Source organism: Maniola hyperantus, chromosome 8, assembly GCF_902806685.2.
Source record: "Maniola hyperantus chromosome 8, iAphHyp1.2, whole genome shotgun sequence".
Taxonomy (NCBI): domain Eukaryota; kingdom Metazoa; phylum Arthropoda; class Insecta; order Lepidoptera; family Nymphalidae; genus Maniola; species Maniola hyperantus.
The window spans coordinates 7,261,863-7,278,546 of NC_048543.1; the positions used below are offsets into that span (position 1 = coordinate 7,261,863).

The 16,684-nt window shown below is 38.7% G+C and overlaps 1 protein-coding gene across 1 annotated transcript; it reads right to left on the bottom strand.

Annotated features, from left to right (window-relative positions):
- Window positions 1-677: 677 nt before the first annotated feature.
- Window positions 678-16,684, bottom strand: LOC117984776 (synaptic vesicle 2-related protein). Its single transcript, XM_034971425.2, has 13 exons — window positions 16,296-16,684; window positions 15,216-15,375; window positions 14,850-14,946; window positions 13,970-14,094; window positions 12,320-12,383; window positions 11,214-11,339; window positions 9,446-9,517; window positions 8,109-8,248; window positions 6,815-6,972; window positions 5,978-6,086; window positions 5,441-5,525; window positions 4,872-4,961; window positions 678-3,981 (listed from the first exon to the last, which is right to left on the bottom strand). The coding sequence occupies exons 1-13, from the start codon at window positions 16,414-16,416 to the stop codon at window positions 3,841-3,843; spliced, it is 1,488 nt and encodes a 495-aa protein (XP_034827316.1). The 5' UTR covers window positions 16,417-16,684; the 3' UTR covers window positions 678-3,840.

The window sequence follows — 16,684 nt, forward strand, 5'->3', positions numbered from 1 at the left end:
TCGGTGTTTTTTGAACTGGCCATTTTGAAATTATTTACCAGTAGGTACCCGTACCCCAATTGGCCGATGCGATCGTACGGTTCTCGAGGCGTGGTCTCTACCGCGGGCGCAGGGTAACGCGCCGGTGCCCCTAATCCCAGTGATGAGTTACCTACTAACCAGCATTTCGCAGGTTAGGGGACTTGGCTTGGCTAGGACCCTAGGGCTCGATGTCAATTATTCTGACGAGCTCCGCGCTGCGGGTGCGTTCAACATTTTTACTTCACAAAGTTTCCGCTTGGGCCGCTGACTGTCGATGTAAGGACGAACTCTAACCTCAAGTCTATTTTCGTTATCAGATCGATGATAAGTATTACCAATATAAATGGCACAGCATCCCACACAATCACACAATATTAGATTACGCCGTTTCGCGACGCGTGGGTGTTGCAAATAATTTTCGATGCAGGATAGCCTTAATCAATACCAATATAAGTGCAAAAGGGTATCTTCTGTTACCTTTTCACGGTCCATCCGTTTAACCGATTTTGTCAAAATTTAGCTTGCATCCCGAAAACAGACATAAAGGCTAATTTTACCCCGATAATTCAAACGAGTTTCAACGGAATTTTAAAAAATGCCTGAATCCATACGGACAAATTTGTGGGCACTTAGTTCTAAATAATTAAAAAACTAAATAAAAAGCTGTGCATTTTTATTAAAAAAATAAAAAAGTGTATATCTTACTTAATCTATAGTGCAAATAAACTAGCACGTTCTTGTAAAATAAATGATAATATTTGGTATTAAGTTATTCTTACAATGTTATAAAATAATAAAAAATTACAATAAATACTTATCTATCTATTCAATGTTAATATAAGAAAACAGCTTATTTAATAGACCGTACGTACATAAACAGCCACAGAATGGACGCAATAGAGAGATTACAATGTCAAGTTGATTTAGAGCTGATTTTTCAATCGCCAAAAAAACTTAGACAGATTTGCTATACAAAAACTGACAAAATCTCAATTTGTTCCTCAGATAAAAGTTATTTGATGATTGAAAAATCGGCTCGTAATTTTTTTTTAAAATTAAATTATGTACCTCAAAGATAATAAAATGCTTACTTATATTTATAATGTTTTGTATTCGAGAAGTCAACTATTAAATTAATATTATGTTAAGACTGCAGTCACATCCCTTGGTTGAGATGTGTTGCGAGTGGCAATGAAGTCCTACAATTTATATGAAGACGTGCGCATTGACGTTCGGGTCAAGATTCGTTGATCGTCATGATTTGCGCCAGATTGAGTTGCAACTTGCAACACAACACAACTTGCAACACACCACAAGTTTTTTCAGCGCCGCAATTTGCGTATGGTAACAGAAGCAAACCTATCCGCATGCCTAGTCAGTATGCTTAGTATGAGATTTTACGTCTTACCAACGTTGATAAAATTCGTGTGTCGAAACTATGATATAACGACAGAGTAAAATGGATCTAAAAGTCCTTGATTTAAAGTCGAAAATTCAGTACTATTAATTTTACTTGGCAAAGTTTCAGCTTGGAGTAACCGCTGTAGATGTGTGGACGAACTTGAGCTTTAAAACAATGTTCTTAAATCCCATTCTACTTAAATGCTAAATTGTTTCGATATTCAAATGCGCTCTGCTTTGGTGAGATGTATAATGCATAGGTACATTTAGTGATCTCATTCGCCATTTTAGCCCTGTGTAAACTTTCATGTCAAAACCACGATTTGATTTGATTTTAAAGGTGAAAGTTTAGTTTCCCGCAGCATGGCGAAGTTTTTTATTTTTCTGGTCAGGCTGATAGTGATCTTACCTGCCCTAGGTACACCAAATGTGTAATAGATACACATTTTAAAATATGTTATAAGTCCAGCAAATTGCTATTGCGCTGGAACCATGTCTCATTAACATCGAAATGAAGTCATTTTGACGTATATTTAAGTAAAAATGCATCAGCTCGAAACTTCAGTCTAGTGCTGACGTCACTAAAATGGCAGCCACGCGCATTAGCAACTTGCGAGACTTATACATTACACCTAACAACAGTAGTAATATGAGTTACGATATGTCTAATATAAAATTGGAATTCCGAAAGAAAATTCAAATGCATAAAATCTAACTTTTATCAAAATCGTACCATTAGACACGAGTTAAAATTCGAAGATAGTAACAGATATACAATTATTAGCACTAATGTGTAGGGTAGGTATCCTCCCTACTTTGAGATAAAATTAATGAAAATAATGAACTTCGAAGATCGAACTCCACGCAGGGCAAGGCAGTATGTAAAGTTGTATATCCATACTAATATTATAAATACAAAAGTGTGCCTGTCTGTCTCCTAGCTTTTGACGGCCCAACAGTTTAACTTATTTTGATGAAATTTAGTACAGAGTTCACTTACATCCCGGGAAAGGACATAGGCTACTTATAATCCCGGTAAATCAAAGAGTTCCCACGGGATTCCTAAACGCCCACCCGTTCAACCAAATTAAATGAAGTTCGGCACAGAGGTAGCTTGCATCCCGGAAATTGACATAGGCAACTTTGTATACCGGAAAAATCAAAGAGTTCCCATGGGATTTTTTACCTAAAATTCCCTAAATCCACGCAAACGAAGTTGCGGGCATAATCTAGTATTGTATCAGTTAGAAAAAACTAAAAAAAATCAACCTATCAGCGATTAAGTACAATTTTATCACAACCTACGACTTTAAGCTATTAATACTGATAAAAATATTCATTATCAATTTATCAGGTAAGAGATTCGCTTAACATATCAATTCAATAGATTAGCTTAGTTTCTATTAAAAACAATATAAAATATAAAAGTTGAAGTAATAAAAATACTCACTTACTGAAATAACTAAAGATTACATAATTACTTATTAGGTATGTGCATAAAAACATAACAAAATTGAGTATTGCATTTTAACATCTTACTAAGTAAATACCTAGGTACATCATATTAATTAGCTCTGGTTTAGTAATTATTTTCAATTATAATATAGATAAATACTTAAAAGGATTATTGGAAGTATCTAGAACGGCCTCAAGGGGTTGTTCGATAATAAATAAAAATTATTTTCTAAAAACCGACTTCCAAAGCGACTACAAATTAAACTTGTAATAAATAAAAATTATTTTCTAAAAACCGACTTCCAAAGCCACTACAAGGTAAACTTGTATCTGAATAATAAAAAAAACTAATAATTTTGTTTCTACCCGTGCGAATTCAACTTATGTTAAAGTCGGATAAACGTCACGCATCGATTCTGATTACGAACTAAAGACTAATAAAAACTAGTGACTGGATAGTTAGGGTTCCATATCTCTAGAGAAAAAACCCTTATAGGATCATTGTTAGTAAAAAATGGCCACTTGTGACCATCTAGACACTTTCAGCATTATTATGTAAAGGCTAAGTATACTTACAGTAGCCGGCAAGAAGTATTATTGTACATCGACCTATAGAATGAGATTTCGGCTTTGTAGAGCGTTGTCTCTGTTACTCGTACCTATGTGACGTTTTGTCACGACACGACAACATTCTACGAAACTGCTGTCTCTTTCTAAAGATAAAATGTACAATATTTTCTGCCGGGTACTGTACATAAAGTTAATAGTATTATTGGTAAAAAATAATAATTCCTTCGTCTTCGTCTGTCATATACCTAAATTTCTATTATAAATGTGAATGTGTGTTTGTTTGTTCGTTTGTCTATAAATCACGCCGCAATGGAGCAACGGATCGACGTGATTGTTTTTTGATTTCCAAAACGTAAATGCACGCGGACGAAGTCGCGGGCATGGGCTAGTTATTTATAAACCAGTAGCTGTAACAGTTTCCTTCATCTCTCTGCCTTTGGTTTCTATCGGCAAGGCGACGCACGCGACCGCCGCTATCAGAGCCGCCACGGAGTATACAGCTGTCGCTATCGTTATAGAGTTCTTTAGCAGCACCTGGAATCAGTAGGGCGATTTCGTAAAACCTGCATCAATCATTATCACAATCTCAATTGTTGTGATTGGCTGAATTTGTGCTATTCTTGTTGCAACAATGCATTGTAGCCAATAGCGAGCGAGCATCAACCAATCGGAGGTGATTTCGATCGTGACATGGTAGCGATGGGTTGATCATCATCATCATCATCATCATCAACCAATAGACGTCCACTGCTGGACATAGGTCTCTTGTAGGGACTTCCACACGCCACGGTCTTGCGCCGCCTGGATCCAGCGGCTCCCTGCGACTCGTCTGATGTCGTCTGTCTACCTAGTGGGAGGTCTTCCAACGCTGCGTCTTCCGTTTCTCTACGTGATCAAATCAGAAATGAGGAGATCCGTATGTATCCGTATGTATTACCTTTGCACAAGTTTAAAAAATCAATTAAAAATATGCTTCTGAAAAAGCTCTTCCTAAAGCATATTACACAATTGAAGATTATCTAAATGATAAAAGAGCGTGGATTTGACCTGCAGCTCGTTCCGGCAACGTCTTCTTCCAACGCTGCGTCTTCCGGTGCGAGGTCGCCATTCTAGCACCTTGGGACCCCAACGTCTATCGGTTGTACGAACTATGTGCCCTGCCCATTGCCACTTGAATTTTTTCATTATCATGACGATGATAATGATCAAATTTCATCCCAGCGAAGCCGGGGGCGGATCAGATAGTCGTAAATTCTTGTTGCAACGATGCATTGTAGCCAATAGTGAGCGAGCATCAACTAATCGAGGTGATTTCGATCGTGACATGGTAGCGATGGGTTAATCATATTCATGATGATGATAATGATCAAATTTCACCCGAGCGAAGCCGGGGGCGGATCAGATAGTCGTAAAGATGAACTCACCTGAGCTACATAAGGCGTTATCATGGCGCCAAGTCTCGCGACTCCACTGCACGCGCCGACTGCGGTCGACCTTAACGCCGTAGGGTATACCTACAACAAGAAATATTGGTACACTAAGCTGCTTTGAGATAAACAACTATGTCGCGCGTCACTTGCAGAATTGGGTCTTGGACTGTAGTAATAAAATGATGTGATTTTTTGTATAGTGGTAGTTTATGGGGCTAGAATTCATTATTAAAGAGAATAATCTCTATATATAAAAATGAATCGAGAACTCGAGAACAGCTGAACCGATTTCGCTAATTCTTTTTCCATAATATTCCTTGAAGTACGGGGATGGTTCTTACAGAGAGAAAAATTTAAAAAAAAATCCTGAAAAAGAATCGACTGTTACGAAGTACGCCGGGGCAGCTATGATTTTTATTTATTTTCGAGACAGATTTATGTCAGTGTTGTAGCGCTGTTTCCTTCTAATGTCGTCTTAAGTTTGAGCAAAATGAAAGTGCGCTCTATAGACTAGGCTAGGCTTAGAGTTGCTGTCTATCTTTAGGATATCATTACTAATTTACCTCTGGTGTATAAACGTAAGCTGCTTGGAATAGTCCGGCGATGATACCGCGCGCCAAAAACAAAATGCAGGTTAGGAATGTCCGACTGAAAGAAACGAAGTTTTAATAAATATCTATCAGTAATAAAGAATGATATTATAATGTGACACACACTTTTCTAGATTTTCTTTTTTCTGTGCCGAATCAAAGTTACCGCCTCATAAGTAAGGAAAAGAAGTTCATTTTCCATTTCATAGGGCACATATTGAATTATTTGAGCGTGTTTTTATCGTTCCATTTGGGACAAGTAAATGATCGATCGTAACGACCAATCGTTTCGTGTGTGAACGGCATTTTTGAAGCGATGGATTGTCACGATTTTCTTAAAACTGATCGAAGCGACGAATCGTACCGTACCGTATATGGGGCCCTTTGGTCGCTGTCGACCAAGTTGCCAGACGACTAGCGTAATCGCTCTTAATAGGGCTAGTTATTAATTACATCTGCTATGGTATGTGGTACATAAGTTATCATAAAAAAAATAACGTTAACACTTACTTCGTATTGTAAATTAAAGCGCATACACAGATAGCAAAAATGACGAACTGAGTTGCCATCGTTTTCTTACGTCCAAACTTTTCTATTATAAATATCGTAGCGAAAATACCTGAAGAATAAATTTTGGAATTAGAAAAATGATGACCGCCAAAAGTATTATTTAAAGAGATATTGGGAGAGCGTCATATCTGCGCAGACAAGGCGCCCGGTCATTCTGTCTTAAAATAAAACCAGAATTTCCGCTTAGAATTTTGTCGCATAGTAATTGAAAAAATATATAAGTAGATATAAATCCCGCAAATTGCTATTGCGCTGGAACCATGTCTCATCAACATCGAAATGACGACATTTGACATATATTTAAGTAAAAATATACCATCAGCTCGAAACTTCAGTCTAGTGCTGACGTAACTAGCAACGTGCATTAGCAATTTGCGGGACTTATAACACTCAAAATTTACAGCTTAGAGACTATTACGACTGAGGCTCAAACAGCTAGAATCCAGAGCTGTAATGCAAAGCCAGACCGAACTGTACTTTAATGGAAAAAAAATGGTATCAAAGCATAATTTTTGATTATTTTGCCAACCAATCATATGTATATATGTGTCATTAAGTCGCTCTTTTTGAATTCGTAATCAGGATTTTAAAATATGAGGCAATCGGGGAGGGAATGCCCCGATACAGCTTCCGCACTAACCGTGTCGCACAGCTCCCGCACTAACCAGGTGCGGGCGAGCGCGGGTGTGCGGGGCGTACCCCGCCTCAAACCTTGATTGCCATCACAACTTGTCGCGAACTATACATATCGTTCGGCCTTAATAACAGTGAACATACCAGGAAATTCAGCCAAAGTAGTCCATAGCAAGTCCATGTAGTCGGTAGTTTGCAGCGGGCGGCAGTCGGCAGCGCACGCCTCGCCACCGCCCGCATCCGTCTCGAACAGCTCTGTCGTCATCAGCACCAGCCCGTAGTAGCAGAAGGCGCAGGACATCCTGCATCAGAATGTCCGACTTTGAGCTTCGCGACCGCGACCGCGGCGACAGAGACACGCGACCGCGACGGCGGCGGCGACAGAGACGCGCGACTGTGATCGTCAATTGACTTATGGCTTCTTCCAAAATCCTTTCTCTCCTCTCACCAAAGATTGCCTGGTGGAGATTGGCCGCCGCCGCACACAATAGTTTTTAGTTGTACAATTGGTCTGAAGCTGTGGTAGCCTAGTGGTTAGGACGTCCGCCTTCCAATCGGAGGTCGGGGGTTCGATCCCGGGCACGCACCTCTAACTTTTCGGAGTTATATGCGTTTTTAAGTAATTAAAATATCACTTGCTTTAACGGTGAAGGAAAACATCGCGAGGACACCTGAATGCCTGAGAGTTCTCCATAATGTTCTCAAAGGTGTGTGAAGTCTACCAATCCGCACATGGCCAGCGTGGTAGACTATGGCCAAAACCCTTCTCACTCTAAGAGGAGACCCGTGCTCTGTAGTGAGCCTGCGATGGGGTGATCATGATGTACAATTGGTCTAGTGGGATGCTTCGGCCGTGGCTAGTTACCACCTTACCAGCAAATCCGTGCCGCCAAGTGATTTAGCGTTCAGTTACGATGCCGTGTAGAAACCAAAGGGTATGGGTTGATTGAAACTTCCACACCCTTCCAGTTTAGCCCACTACTACCTTAAGACTGCTTACTTACCACCTTACCACCAGGTAATAGATGGCAGTCAATGTTGTATTTGAAGAAAAAAAGTTTCTGTGTTTTCCTTTTTGTTTTGTGTGCAACAAAGTTTTCTATCTATGTATCTATCATTGGCACAGCAAGGATAGATAGATAGAAAAGTCGAGTATAGTCCGTACAAAATGACTCTTCACGCGCCATTTTAACTCTATGGGTCAACTGTAATGTCAAAAGTGCGGTTCACCTTTAAAATAAGGACTAAAATCGTACGTTAGCCATGAAATTTGACACAAAAACTTCAAATGGCGCGTGAGCAGTTAAATATTACGCGTTATATCCGCTTTTAAAACATAAAGATAGACATTATTTTTCATTAGAGTCGTCGCACACCAAGCGACTAAGCATCATGGCCCGACCGAACGTCATGGTCATTATTCAATGTATCTACGTACCATATAACCCAGAGAAGAAGGCTAGTGTTCCTCAGTTGCGGTATGAGGAGATGTTTCAGACGTCCGCGCTGACCGATGCCGACTGAGTCGTCGCACACCAGGCGGCCGAGCAACATGGGCCGACCGTTGTCTTGCGCTATCTTAAACATTTGTAAACAAATCCATACTCATTCTACACTAATATTGGTACTGATTCTGTGCACACCTAAATTTTAGAGTATTCGCATCCTCTTCTTACTAATGCATTTAGAAAAAGACAGATACAGTTTGACAGTTTTAAATTTAATTTAGAGCTGTCAAACCTCGTGACATAAGCTTCCAGTCGCGAGCCTATTGTTTAAATTTGTAGCGTGCACTAAAATTTAGTCTTTAAATGTAAAATTCATGTTCCGTCCCTTTATTAGCAATATTAAAAAGAAAAAGATATAGATAGTCTAAAAGTTTAAAGAAGAGAATCGGCGCCATTATAATTCTATAATAGTATTATAAATACGAAAACGTATGTGTATGTTGACTTTTCACGGCCCATTAACAGATTTTGACGTTTGTTACAAAGATAAACATGCCGGAGACACACATAGTTTAATTTTTAATCAAAGAGTTCGCACGATATTTTAAAAATATAAAACGCTGAACCGATTTTGACAAAATTTGGTACAGAGATGGCTTGAATTCCGGGGGAATTCCCCAGGTGTTTCCGAAATTAAACAGTTTCCAAAGGATTTTAAAAACCAAAATCCACGCGGGCAAAGTTCTGGGAAACATATTATAGTTATATCAATGTTAAAACTAAGGTTTTTTGATACCAAAATCTATGGCTAACCTCTTTACATTTTACTAAAGTTACAGAAGACCGGGTAAAAATTGGCTGGCTACAGAGTATTAATTATAGGTATTTTTAAATTATAATTTAACAAGTGAATTAAAATTTCATCATTATCATGATCAACCCATCACCGGCTTACTACAGAGCACGGGTCTCCTCTCAGAGTGAGAAGGGCCATAGTCTACCACGCTGGCCATGTGCGGATTGGTAGATTTCACATACCTTTGAGAACATTATGGAGAACTCTCAGGCATGCAGGTGTCCTCACGATCTTTTCCTTCACCGTTAAAGCAAGTGATATTTTAATAACTTAAAAACGCACATAGCTCCGAAAAGTTAGAGGTGCGTGCCCGGGATCGAACCCCCGACCTCCGAATAGAAGGCGGACATCCTAACCACTAGGCTATCACAGCAGAATTGAAATTTAGATTCTTTAAAATTTCACTTTAAAATCAATGTTTTTTGAAACAGCAGTATTAAATTGATCCAATAAAACAAAACATGAACGTACCTTCTCAAGCGTTTCTAAGGCTTTATCTGGCTGTCCGCTTGCAACATGGAATCTGGCTGACTCTGGTAACCACTAAAACAATAATAAAAAATCACTTTTTTTAAATTCCATTACAAGTTGGCCCTTGATTGCGATCTCAACTGGTGTTAAGTGTTGATGCAGACTAAGACACATTTCGGATGTTAAAAGCATCAAGCCCAAAATACGCATTTTTTACACGACTTTTAGGAGAAAAACCATTTTTATTCGATTGATATAAAACTAATTTTAACAAAATTTCGTATTTACGTTCAACGTTTTATACACTAAGAGATTACGGTATTATTATATGGTAACAGAGATATTTATAAAAAGCGTGGCGCTCGGGCGACTTAGACTTTTCGATACATTCGCCTTTGCGATCCTCCGATCAGTTCGCCTTAAGAGATATTTCAGCAGTCGTGGTAAAATGTTTTACCGTGGTTTTACCTACCTTAACCAAATCCGTGAGCATGGCTGTTAAACAACATTTAAATTTTAAATGAATGAAAGTATAGTACGCGACAGGTTGAGATAGCAATCGGGGTATGAGGTGGGGTGACGACCCGCACACCCGCACGTCCCCCGCACCAGGTTAGCACGGGGACTGTGCGGATGTGCGGGGCATTCCCTCTCCGATAGCCATCTCGACCTGTCGCGTGCTATACATTTTTCAACATAATCTTAGAAGTACCTACATAATATAATAAAGTATTGAGATAATTGTAACACTGTTCAAAGGTGTGGTATCATACTTAAAGTTATTTTAGTAGTTCAATCCTGGACAAACACTTCAACTTTTTGAAATTATCTACGTTCGAAGAAATAATTTTTTTCCAATTAAATTACTTTGATGGTAAAGGAAAACAATGCGAGGAAACCTTCATGCCTAAATCTGCGGCCCAGATGGGAATGGGTGCCAGCGTGTAGAACAAACTGTTAATATTTACAAGAAATTGTAAGGAAGATGCGCTGACGTGTCCTAATCGAGAACGGGTGCCGAGCGGCATGGAATATATGGCATCGCGCCCGCTGCCCGCCCTGCAGGACGCACCCGCTTCCACCTGGGCTGCAGGCGAAGAGTTTGCCATAATGTTCTTAAAGGTGTGAAGTCTGAAAATCTGTACTTGGCTAGCGTGGTACTGGTAGACTATGATCAAACTCTTCTCAATCTTAGACGGAGACCTGTGCTAAGTACTTAGTTGATGATGATGAACTACGGCCAATGCACTTAGCGAAAAATCCTGATTCATCATCATCATCATCAACCAATAGACGTCCACGGCTGGACATAGGTCTCTCCAAGGTGCTAGAATGGCGACCTCGCACCGGAAGACGCAGTGTTGGAAGACCCCCCACTAGGTGGACAGACGACATCAGACGAAATCCTGATTATGTGTTGTTTATACTTTACTAAAATATGATGCATGCGACTTCGTCCGCGTGGATTTAGACTTTTTAAAATCCTGTGGGAACTCTTCGATTTTCTAGGATTAAAAGTAGCCTATATCCTTCCCCGGGATGCAAGCTATCTCTGTACCAAATTTCATCGAAATTGGTCAAACAGTTGGGTCATGTAAAGCTAGCAGACAGGGAGACAAACGGACAGACAGACAGACGGACAGACAGACACACTTTCACATTTATAATATTAGTACGAATTTAACCATGGAACTTTTCGAGTCATGCTGCCTTGAACTAGGTTTACTGCTGTTTTGGTTTAAATAACTTGTAACATTGAAATACTTACAGGGCATATGATAGCAAATATCAGCAAAGGTATGGTTGATAGGGCTAACAGCCAGTGCACTCCGAGGGTCGGCATCACGACCAGCGCCAACGCCACTTCTAAACAAGCACCGAGCGCCCAGAAACACTGGAAAAATATGTAATATGTATTAATACCAAAAAAATCCGGTCAAGTGCGAGTCAGACTCGCGCACCGAGGGCTCTGTACTCGGATATTTTTTTCGAAATTTTGCACGATAAATCAAAAACTATTATGCATAAAAATAAATAAAAATCTGTTTTAGAATGTGCAGCTCTTTCATATGATACCCCACTAGATATAGTTATCTTATTTTGAAAATTGAAAATATTTTTTTTGTGCTGTAACCACAAATTCATGGCTTTCAGATTTGTTCCTTTACTTGTGCTATAAGAATAGTACTTACCAAACATGATTCTAGGTCACTTATAGGTTTTCTTGACAGACAGACAGACATACAGACAGACAACGATGTGATCCTATAAGGGTTCCTTTTTTCCTTCTGAGGTACGGAACCCTAAAGACACTTAAAAATCTCAATACGCATAATACTTTAATACTGGCGCGATATTACAATAAAAAAAAAAAAAATCTGAATCTGAATCTGAATACATATCTTTTGCTAAAACGACACCTATGAAGAACATTCTTCATAATTCAAACCACCCAAAGCCAGCCCAAATAACTAATAACTGATTCGTTATTAACTATTTATTAAACAAATCACTTATTATTTGTCTCATCTATAAGTTTATAATCTTAAAGTACATCTTTCTAAATATAAAAGGAAAAGGTGACTGACTGACTGACTGATCTATCAACGCACAGCTCAAACTACTGGACGGATCGGGCTGAAATTTGGCATGCGGATAGCTATTATGACGTAGGCATCCGCTAAGAAAGGATTTTTGAAAATTCAACCCCTAAGGGGGTGAAATAGGGGGTTGAAATTTGTGTAGTCCACGCAGACGAAGTCGCGAGCATAAGCTAGTCTAGCATAAACAAGAACTTTAACAGCCTGAGAAGTAGATTTTTTCTGGTGACAAAAGAAAAATAGTATGGAATTTCTATATGGCAGCAACACTTACATCCAAAAGAACAACACATTTGGCTCTTTGTTTTGTTGGTAAAAATTCTGCATACAGTGTAACCCTGAAAAAATAATAAAATTGTTTTAACACTATGCATCATGATAGCCTGGTGGTTAAGACGTCGCGTCGGCCTCCTTTTCAGGGATCCGAGGTTCAATCACGGGCACGGCACGGCACAATAAAAACATCAGGATAATGCTAGGCAATAGGTATAGATATTTTTTATTTTTTATTTTTTATTCAGATACAAGTTAGCCCTTGACTGCAATCTCACCTGGTGGTAAGTGACGATGCAGTCTAAGATGGAAGCGGGCTAATCTGGCAGGGGTATGGCAGTTTTTAACAAACCCATACACATTTGGTTTCTACACGGCATCATACCAGAACGCTAAATTGCTTGGCGGCACGGTGGTAACTAGCCACGGCCGAGGCCTCTCACCAGACAGACCAGAATTTAGAAATTATAAAATTCCAAATCCCTGTCAGGAATTGAACCCGGGACCTCCCACTAATAAGACCACAGCGCTTACCACTGCGCCAGGGAGGTCGTCGATGTATTTTCAATTAATAGCAATTAGAGACGCCCGCGACTTCAATCCCACTTTTAATTTTTTTTAATTTTTTTAATCCCACTGGAACTCTTTAATTTGATTGTAAAATAAGTAATTGTGATTTTTAGTTTTAGAGTTTGATTGTGATTATAAAAATAATACCCGGCTGAGTTTGTTGTGGGCTCTTCTCAGACCTGGGCGCGTTTGGAACCCTCGTAGCTTTAGTTTTTAAGTTCGCGTAAAAATTATCGCCACTACATAAATATCTTCTTACAAATGCAACAATGGACTTTCAACAAGTGTAATTTATTACCCATTTTGAATAAATCATTTTATTTGATTTGATTTGAATGAAATTTGATATCTATACCGAATTCCGTCAAAATCGGTTAAAAGGATATCATCATCATGATCAACCCATCGCCGGCTCACTACAGAGCACGGGTCTCCTCTCAGAGTGAGAAGGGTTTTGGCCATAGTCTACCACACTGGCCATGTACGGATTAGTACACTTCAAACGCCTTTGAGAACATTATGGAGAATTCTCAGCCATGCGGGTTTCCTCACGATGTTTTCCTTCACCGGTAAAGCAAGTGATATTTAATTACTTAAAACGCACACAACTCCGAAAAGAGGGAAGTATATCTCTCATAGAGGTAAGTGCTTCCCTGTCAACTTTTTTTGTCTCTTTACTGTAAATATTTTTGTTACAAAAAGAAAATAAGGACTAAAATCGTACTTTCGACATGAAATTTGACACAAAAAGTTAAAAAGGCGCGTGAGGCGTTGAATTTTACGCGTTATAGGTGAAAAGGTAGGAGAAAGACAAACTTTCCAATCACTAGACAAACTTTCCCATCACTACCCATATTATAAATGCAAAAAAAGTGTTTGTTTGTTGGTTAGTCCTTCAATCACGTCGCAACGGAGCAACGAATAGACGTGGTTTTCGACGTGATTTTTTCATACCTACCTGTAGAGTGACGTAGGCTACTTTTTATCCTGGGAAACCAAAGAGTTCCCACAGGATATTTGATCACAGTTCATAATACTAGTACTAAAGTGTGTATTTACTAGTAAGAAATTTTATACTAACGATTGTGGCACACATCCTATTGCAAATCCAACAAGTCCTCTCAAAAATAGCAGCCAAAGGAAGTTGGGAGCAATGGCGCTTAACAATCCATAGTAAAATAGTAACACTCCACACATGCTGAGAGCCTGAAATATTTGAAAAATATAAAAAATGTATTGTGTTGTTTTAGAATTATGAGGAGCTGACAAACATAATACTACAGTGCTCAAGTGCTTACACTTATTTTACAGGTTGGGCCCACTTGGTCGTGACCCGAGACCCAATGACGACGCGTGACAAGTACCAGACGGCGGCTTCTGATCCCCTTTGATCTCATAAGAAAGAGATATATTATAAGAGTTCACGCGATAGAAAGAGAGGAGTTTGTTAAACTTTAGACTGTTATACACAGTTCATAACAGATAGGGAACTTCTAACAAAACGTCAAGGCTTCAACGTCACTGGCAGGCTTCAAATGTCAGGACATTTGAGGCAGTTAGCCCCAAAGTAGCCCTATTTTTCTTTTAGAGCCTAATATTTGACATATCGCGATTCACGATCAAACCAAGAGTTTCCTCACTCTAGTTCACTCTGCTGTAGTGCTGTGCGAGCTGAATTGCACTTTAACAAGAGTTATTATCTAATTAACAATTTTGCAGAGTAAGCCTTCAGTACCTGTCATCATCATCATGATCAACCCATCGCCGGCTCACTACAGAGCACGGTTTTTCTCTCAGAGTGAGAAGGGTTTTGGTCTACGCTGGCCATGTGAGGATTGGTAGACTTCACACACCTTTGAGAACATTATGGAGAATTATCAGGCATGCAGGTTTCCTCACGACGTTTTCCTCCACCATTAAAGCAAGTAACCTGTAAGGTATTATTAAGTGATATTACTTACAGTTTTCCTTCCATATCTATCACTGATATTGCCCCAGAATGTAGAGCTTAACATCATTCCCATAAAAACAACTGTAGTGGTAAGGGCCTGTTGGTACCTGAAAAAAATATTCACAAAATAAAACTGTACTTACAGTTAAGTAATACTGCTTTTAATCTACATACCCTATATAAAAAGAAAAGCAAGAGAAGAAAAAAATTTTAAAGAAGAAATTTTAAATTGAACACTAGACAAGAGCAATCGCCGAGTTACTTGCTAGTTCTTCTAGGGAGGGACTGCATTCTGAACCAGTGGTAAATACAACTATTTGACGATTCAATAGCACTTGTATAAGTTTACTTGAATAAAAATATATTCTATTCTTACTTGCTGATATTCCATTCGCAGTGCAGAGCTGGTGACAATATGCTCAGTATGGTCATCTCCATTGAGTCAGCCATCCAACACAAGCCAGTGTACAGTGATAACTTAACTTGGAACCAGCCAAAACCCAATGCGTTTACAGCTTGTGTCACAGTGAATGTATCTGAAAAAACCGGCCAAGTGCAAGTCAGACTCACACACTGAGGATTCTGTACTCAAGTATTTTTTAACATAACCCACTTGGTATAGTTATCTTACTTTGAAAATTGAAAATACTAATTATTATTATTATTATTGTTCATGAACACATTTTGTTTTGCTACAAAGCTAACAAGTCCTTTTATTTGGTTTATACTTGACTAGTGATCCGCCCCTGCTTCACAAGCGTAGCTCACTTAGAAATAATGTAGCTTTCTACTGGTGAAATAACTTTCAAAATCTGTTCAGTAGTTCCAGAAATTACCCCTACCAAACAAACTTACAAACATTACCTCTTTATGATATTAGTATAGAGGTATAGATACAATGTATTACAAATACTAATAGCTTGAAACTTACTTACACTAAGCCTAGGCTTCATTTTGGCTTACTTTTAACAGTGCACAACAGACGGAAACGTTTAAGTGCGGAAACCAGCCCAGAGAGAAGAAGAAGAAGAACAGTGCACCTTTAAAGCAATAACTGAGAAGGCATATTCTAGGCCAATGCATACCAACTCATCATTAATTTTGGTCAGGCATGCAGCGAAAGCCTGTCTAAGAAAAATCTATCTACATTTTTATGAAGTTGCTGAATACAACATTGTATTTGTATAGCTAAAATGCTTAAATTGCAATGATTAGTTGCCTTAACTATAGAATGGAATTCGTAAGCAAGCTAACTAATAAGAAATTAGTAGTAGTAGAAAGTATGTGATTACTTAATTTTACATACTTTCTCTTGTTTAACAGTTGTGTTCTTTCATGTATTTATATTACTCATGTAGGTGGAGTAGGTGTATTGGATTTTGGTGTAAAATTTGTATAGCTTTTTCTATGAGTGAATTATAAATAGGTAATGTATGAGATTAATTTCATGACATACCATCAGGGACTACCGAAACGGAGGCCATTTCGATTTCTTGCGGTAATGGCATTGGGGGTGCCGGTGGACGGGAGTCTCCCGCATTCTCGTCTAGATCCTGGTATCCTTTAGCCCTACGCATCACTGAATTTATCTAAACTACCACCTAAGCAACTTATTCTGACGTGGAAAGTATTCGAGTAACGGGAATCTGAACTTGCTGTTACCTATTTTATTGCGTACTCTTGTACTTTCATAGTCCTTTTCAATACAAATAAGCAACTGACTTATTACTTAAACTAAGGCTGTTCATACACTTTTTATAGGAACGCGTAATATTCTATTTTATTTATTTATTGTATTTATTTTGAAACTTTTGAAAATTGAAACTCCTACTCGCCTCGTCAACT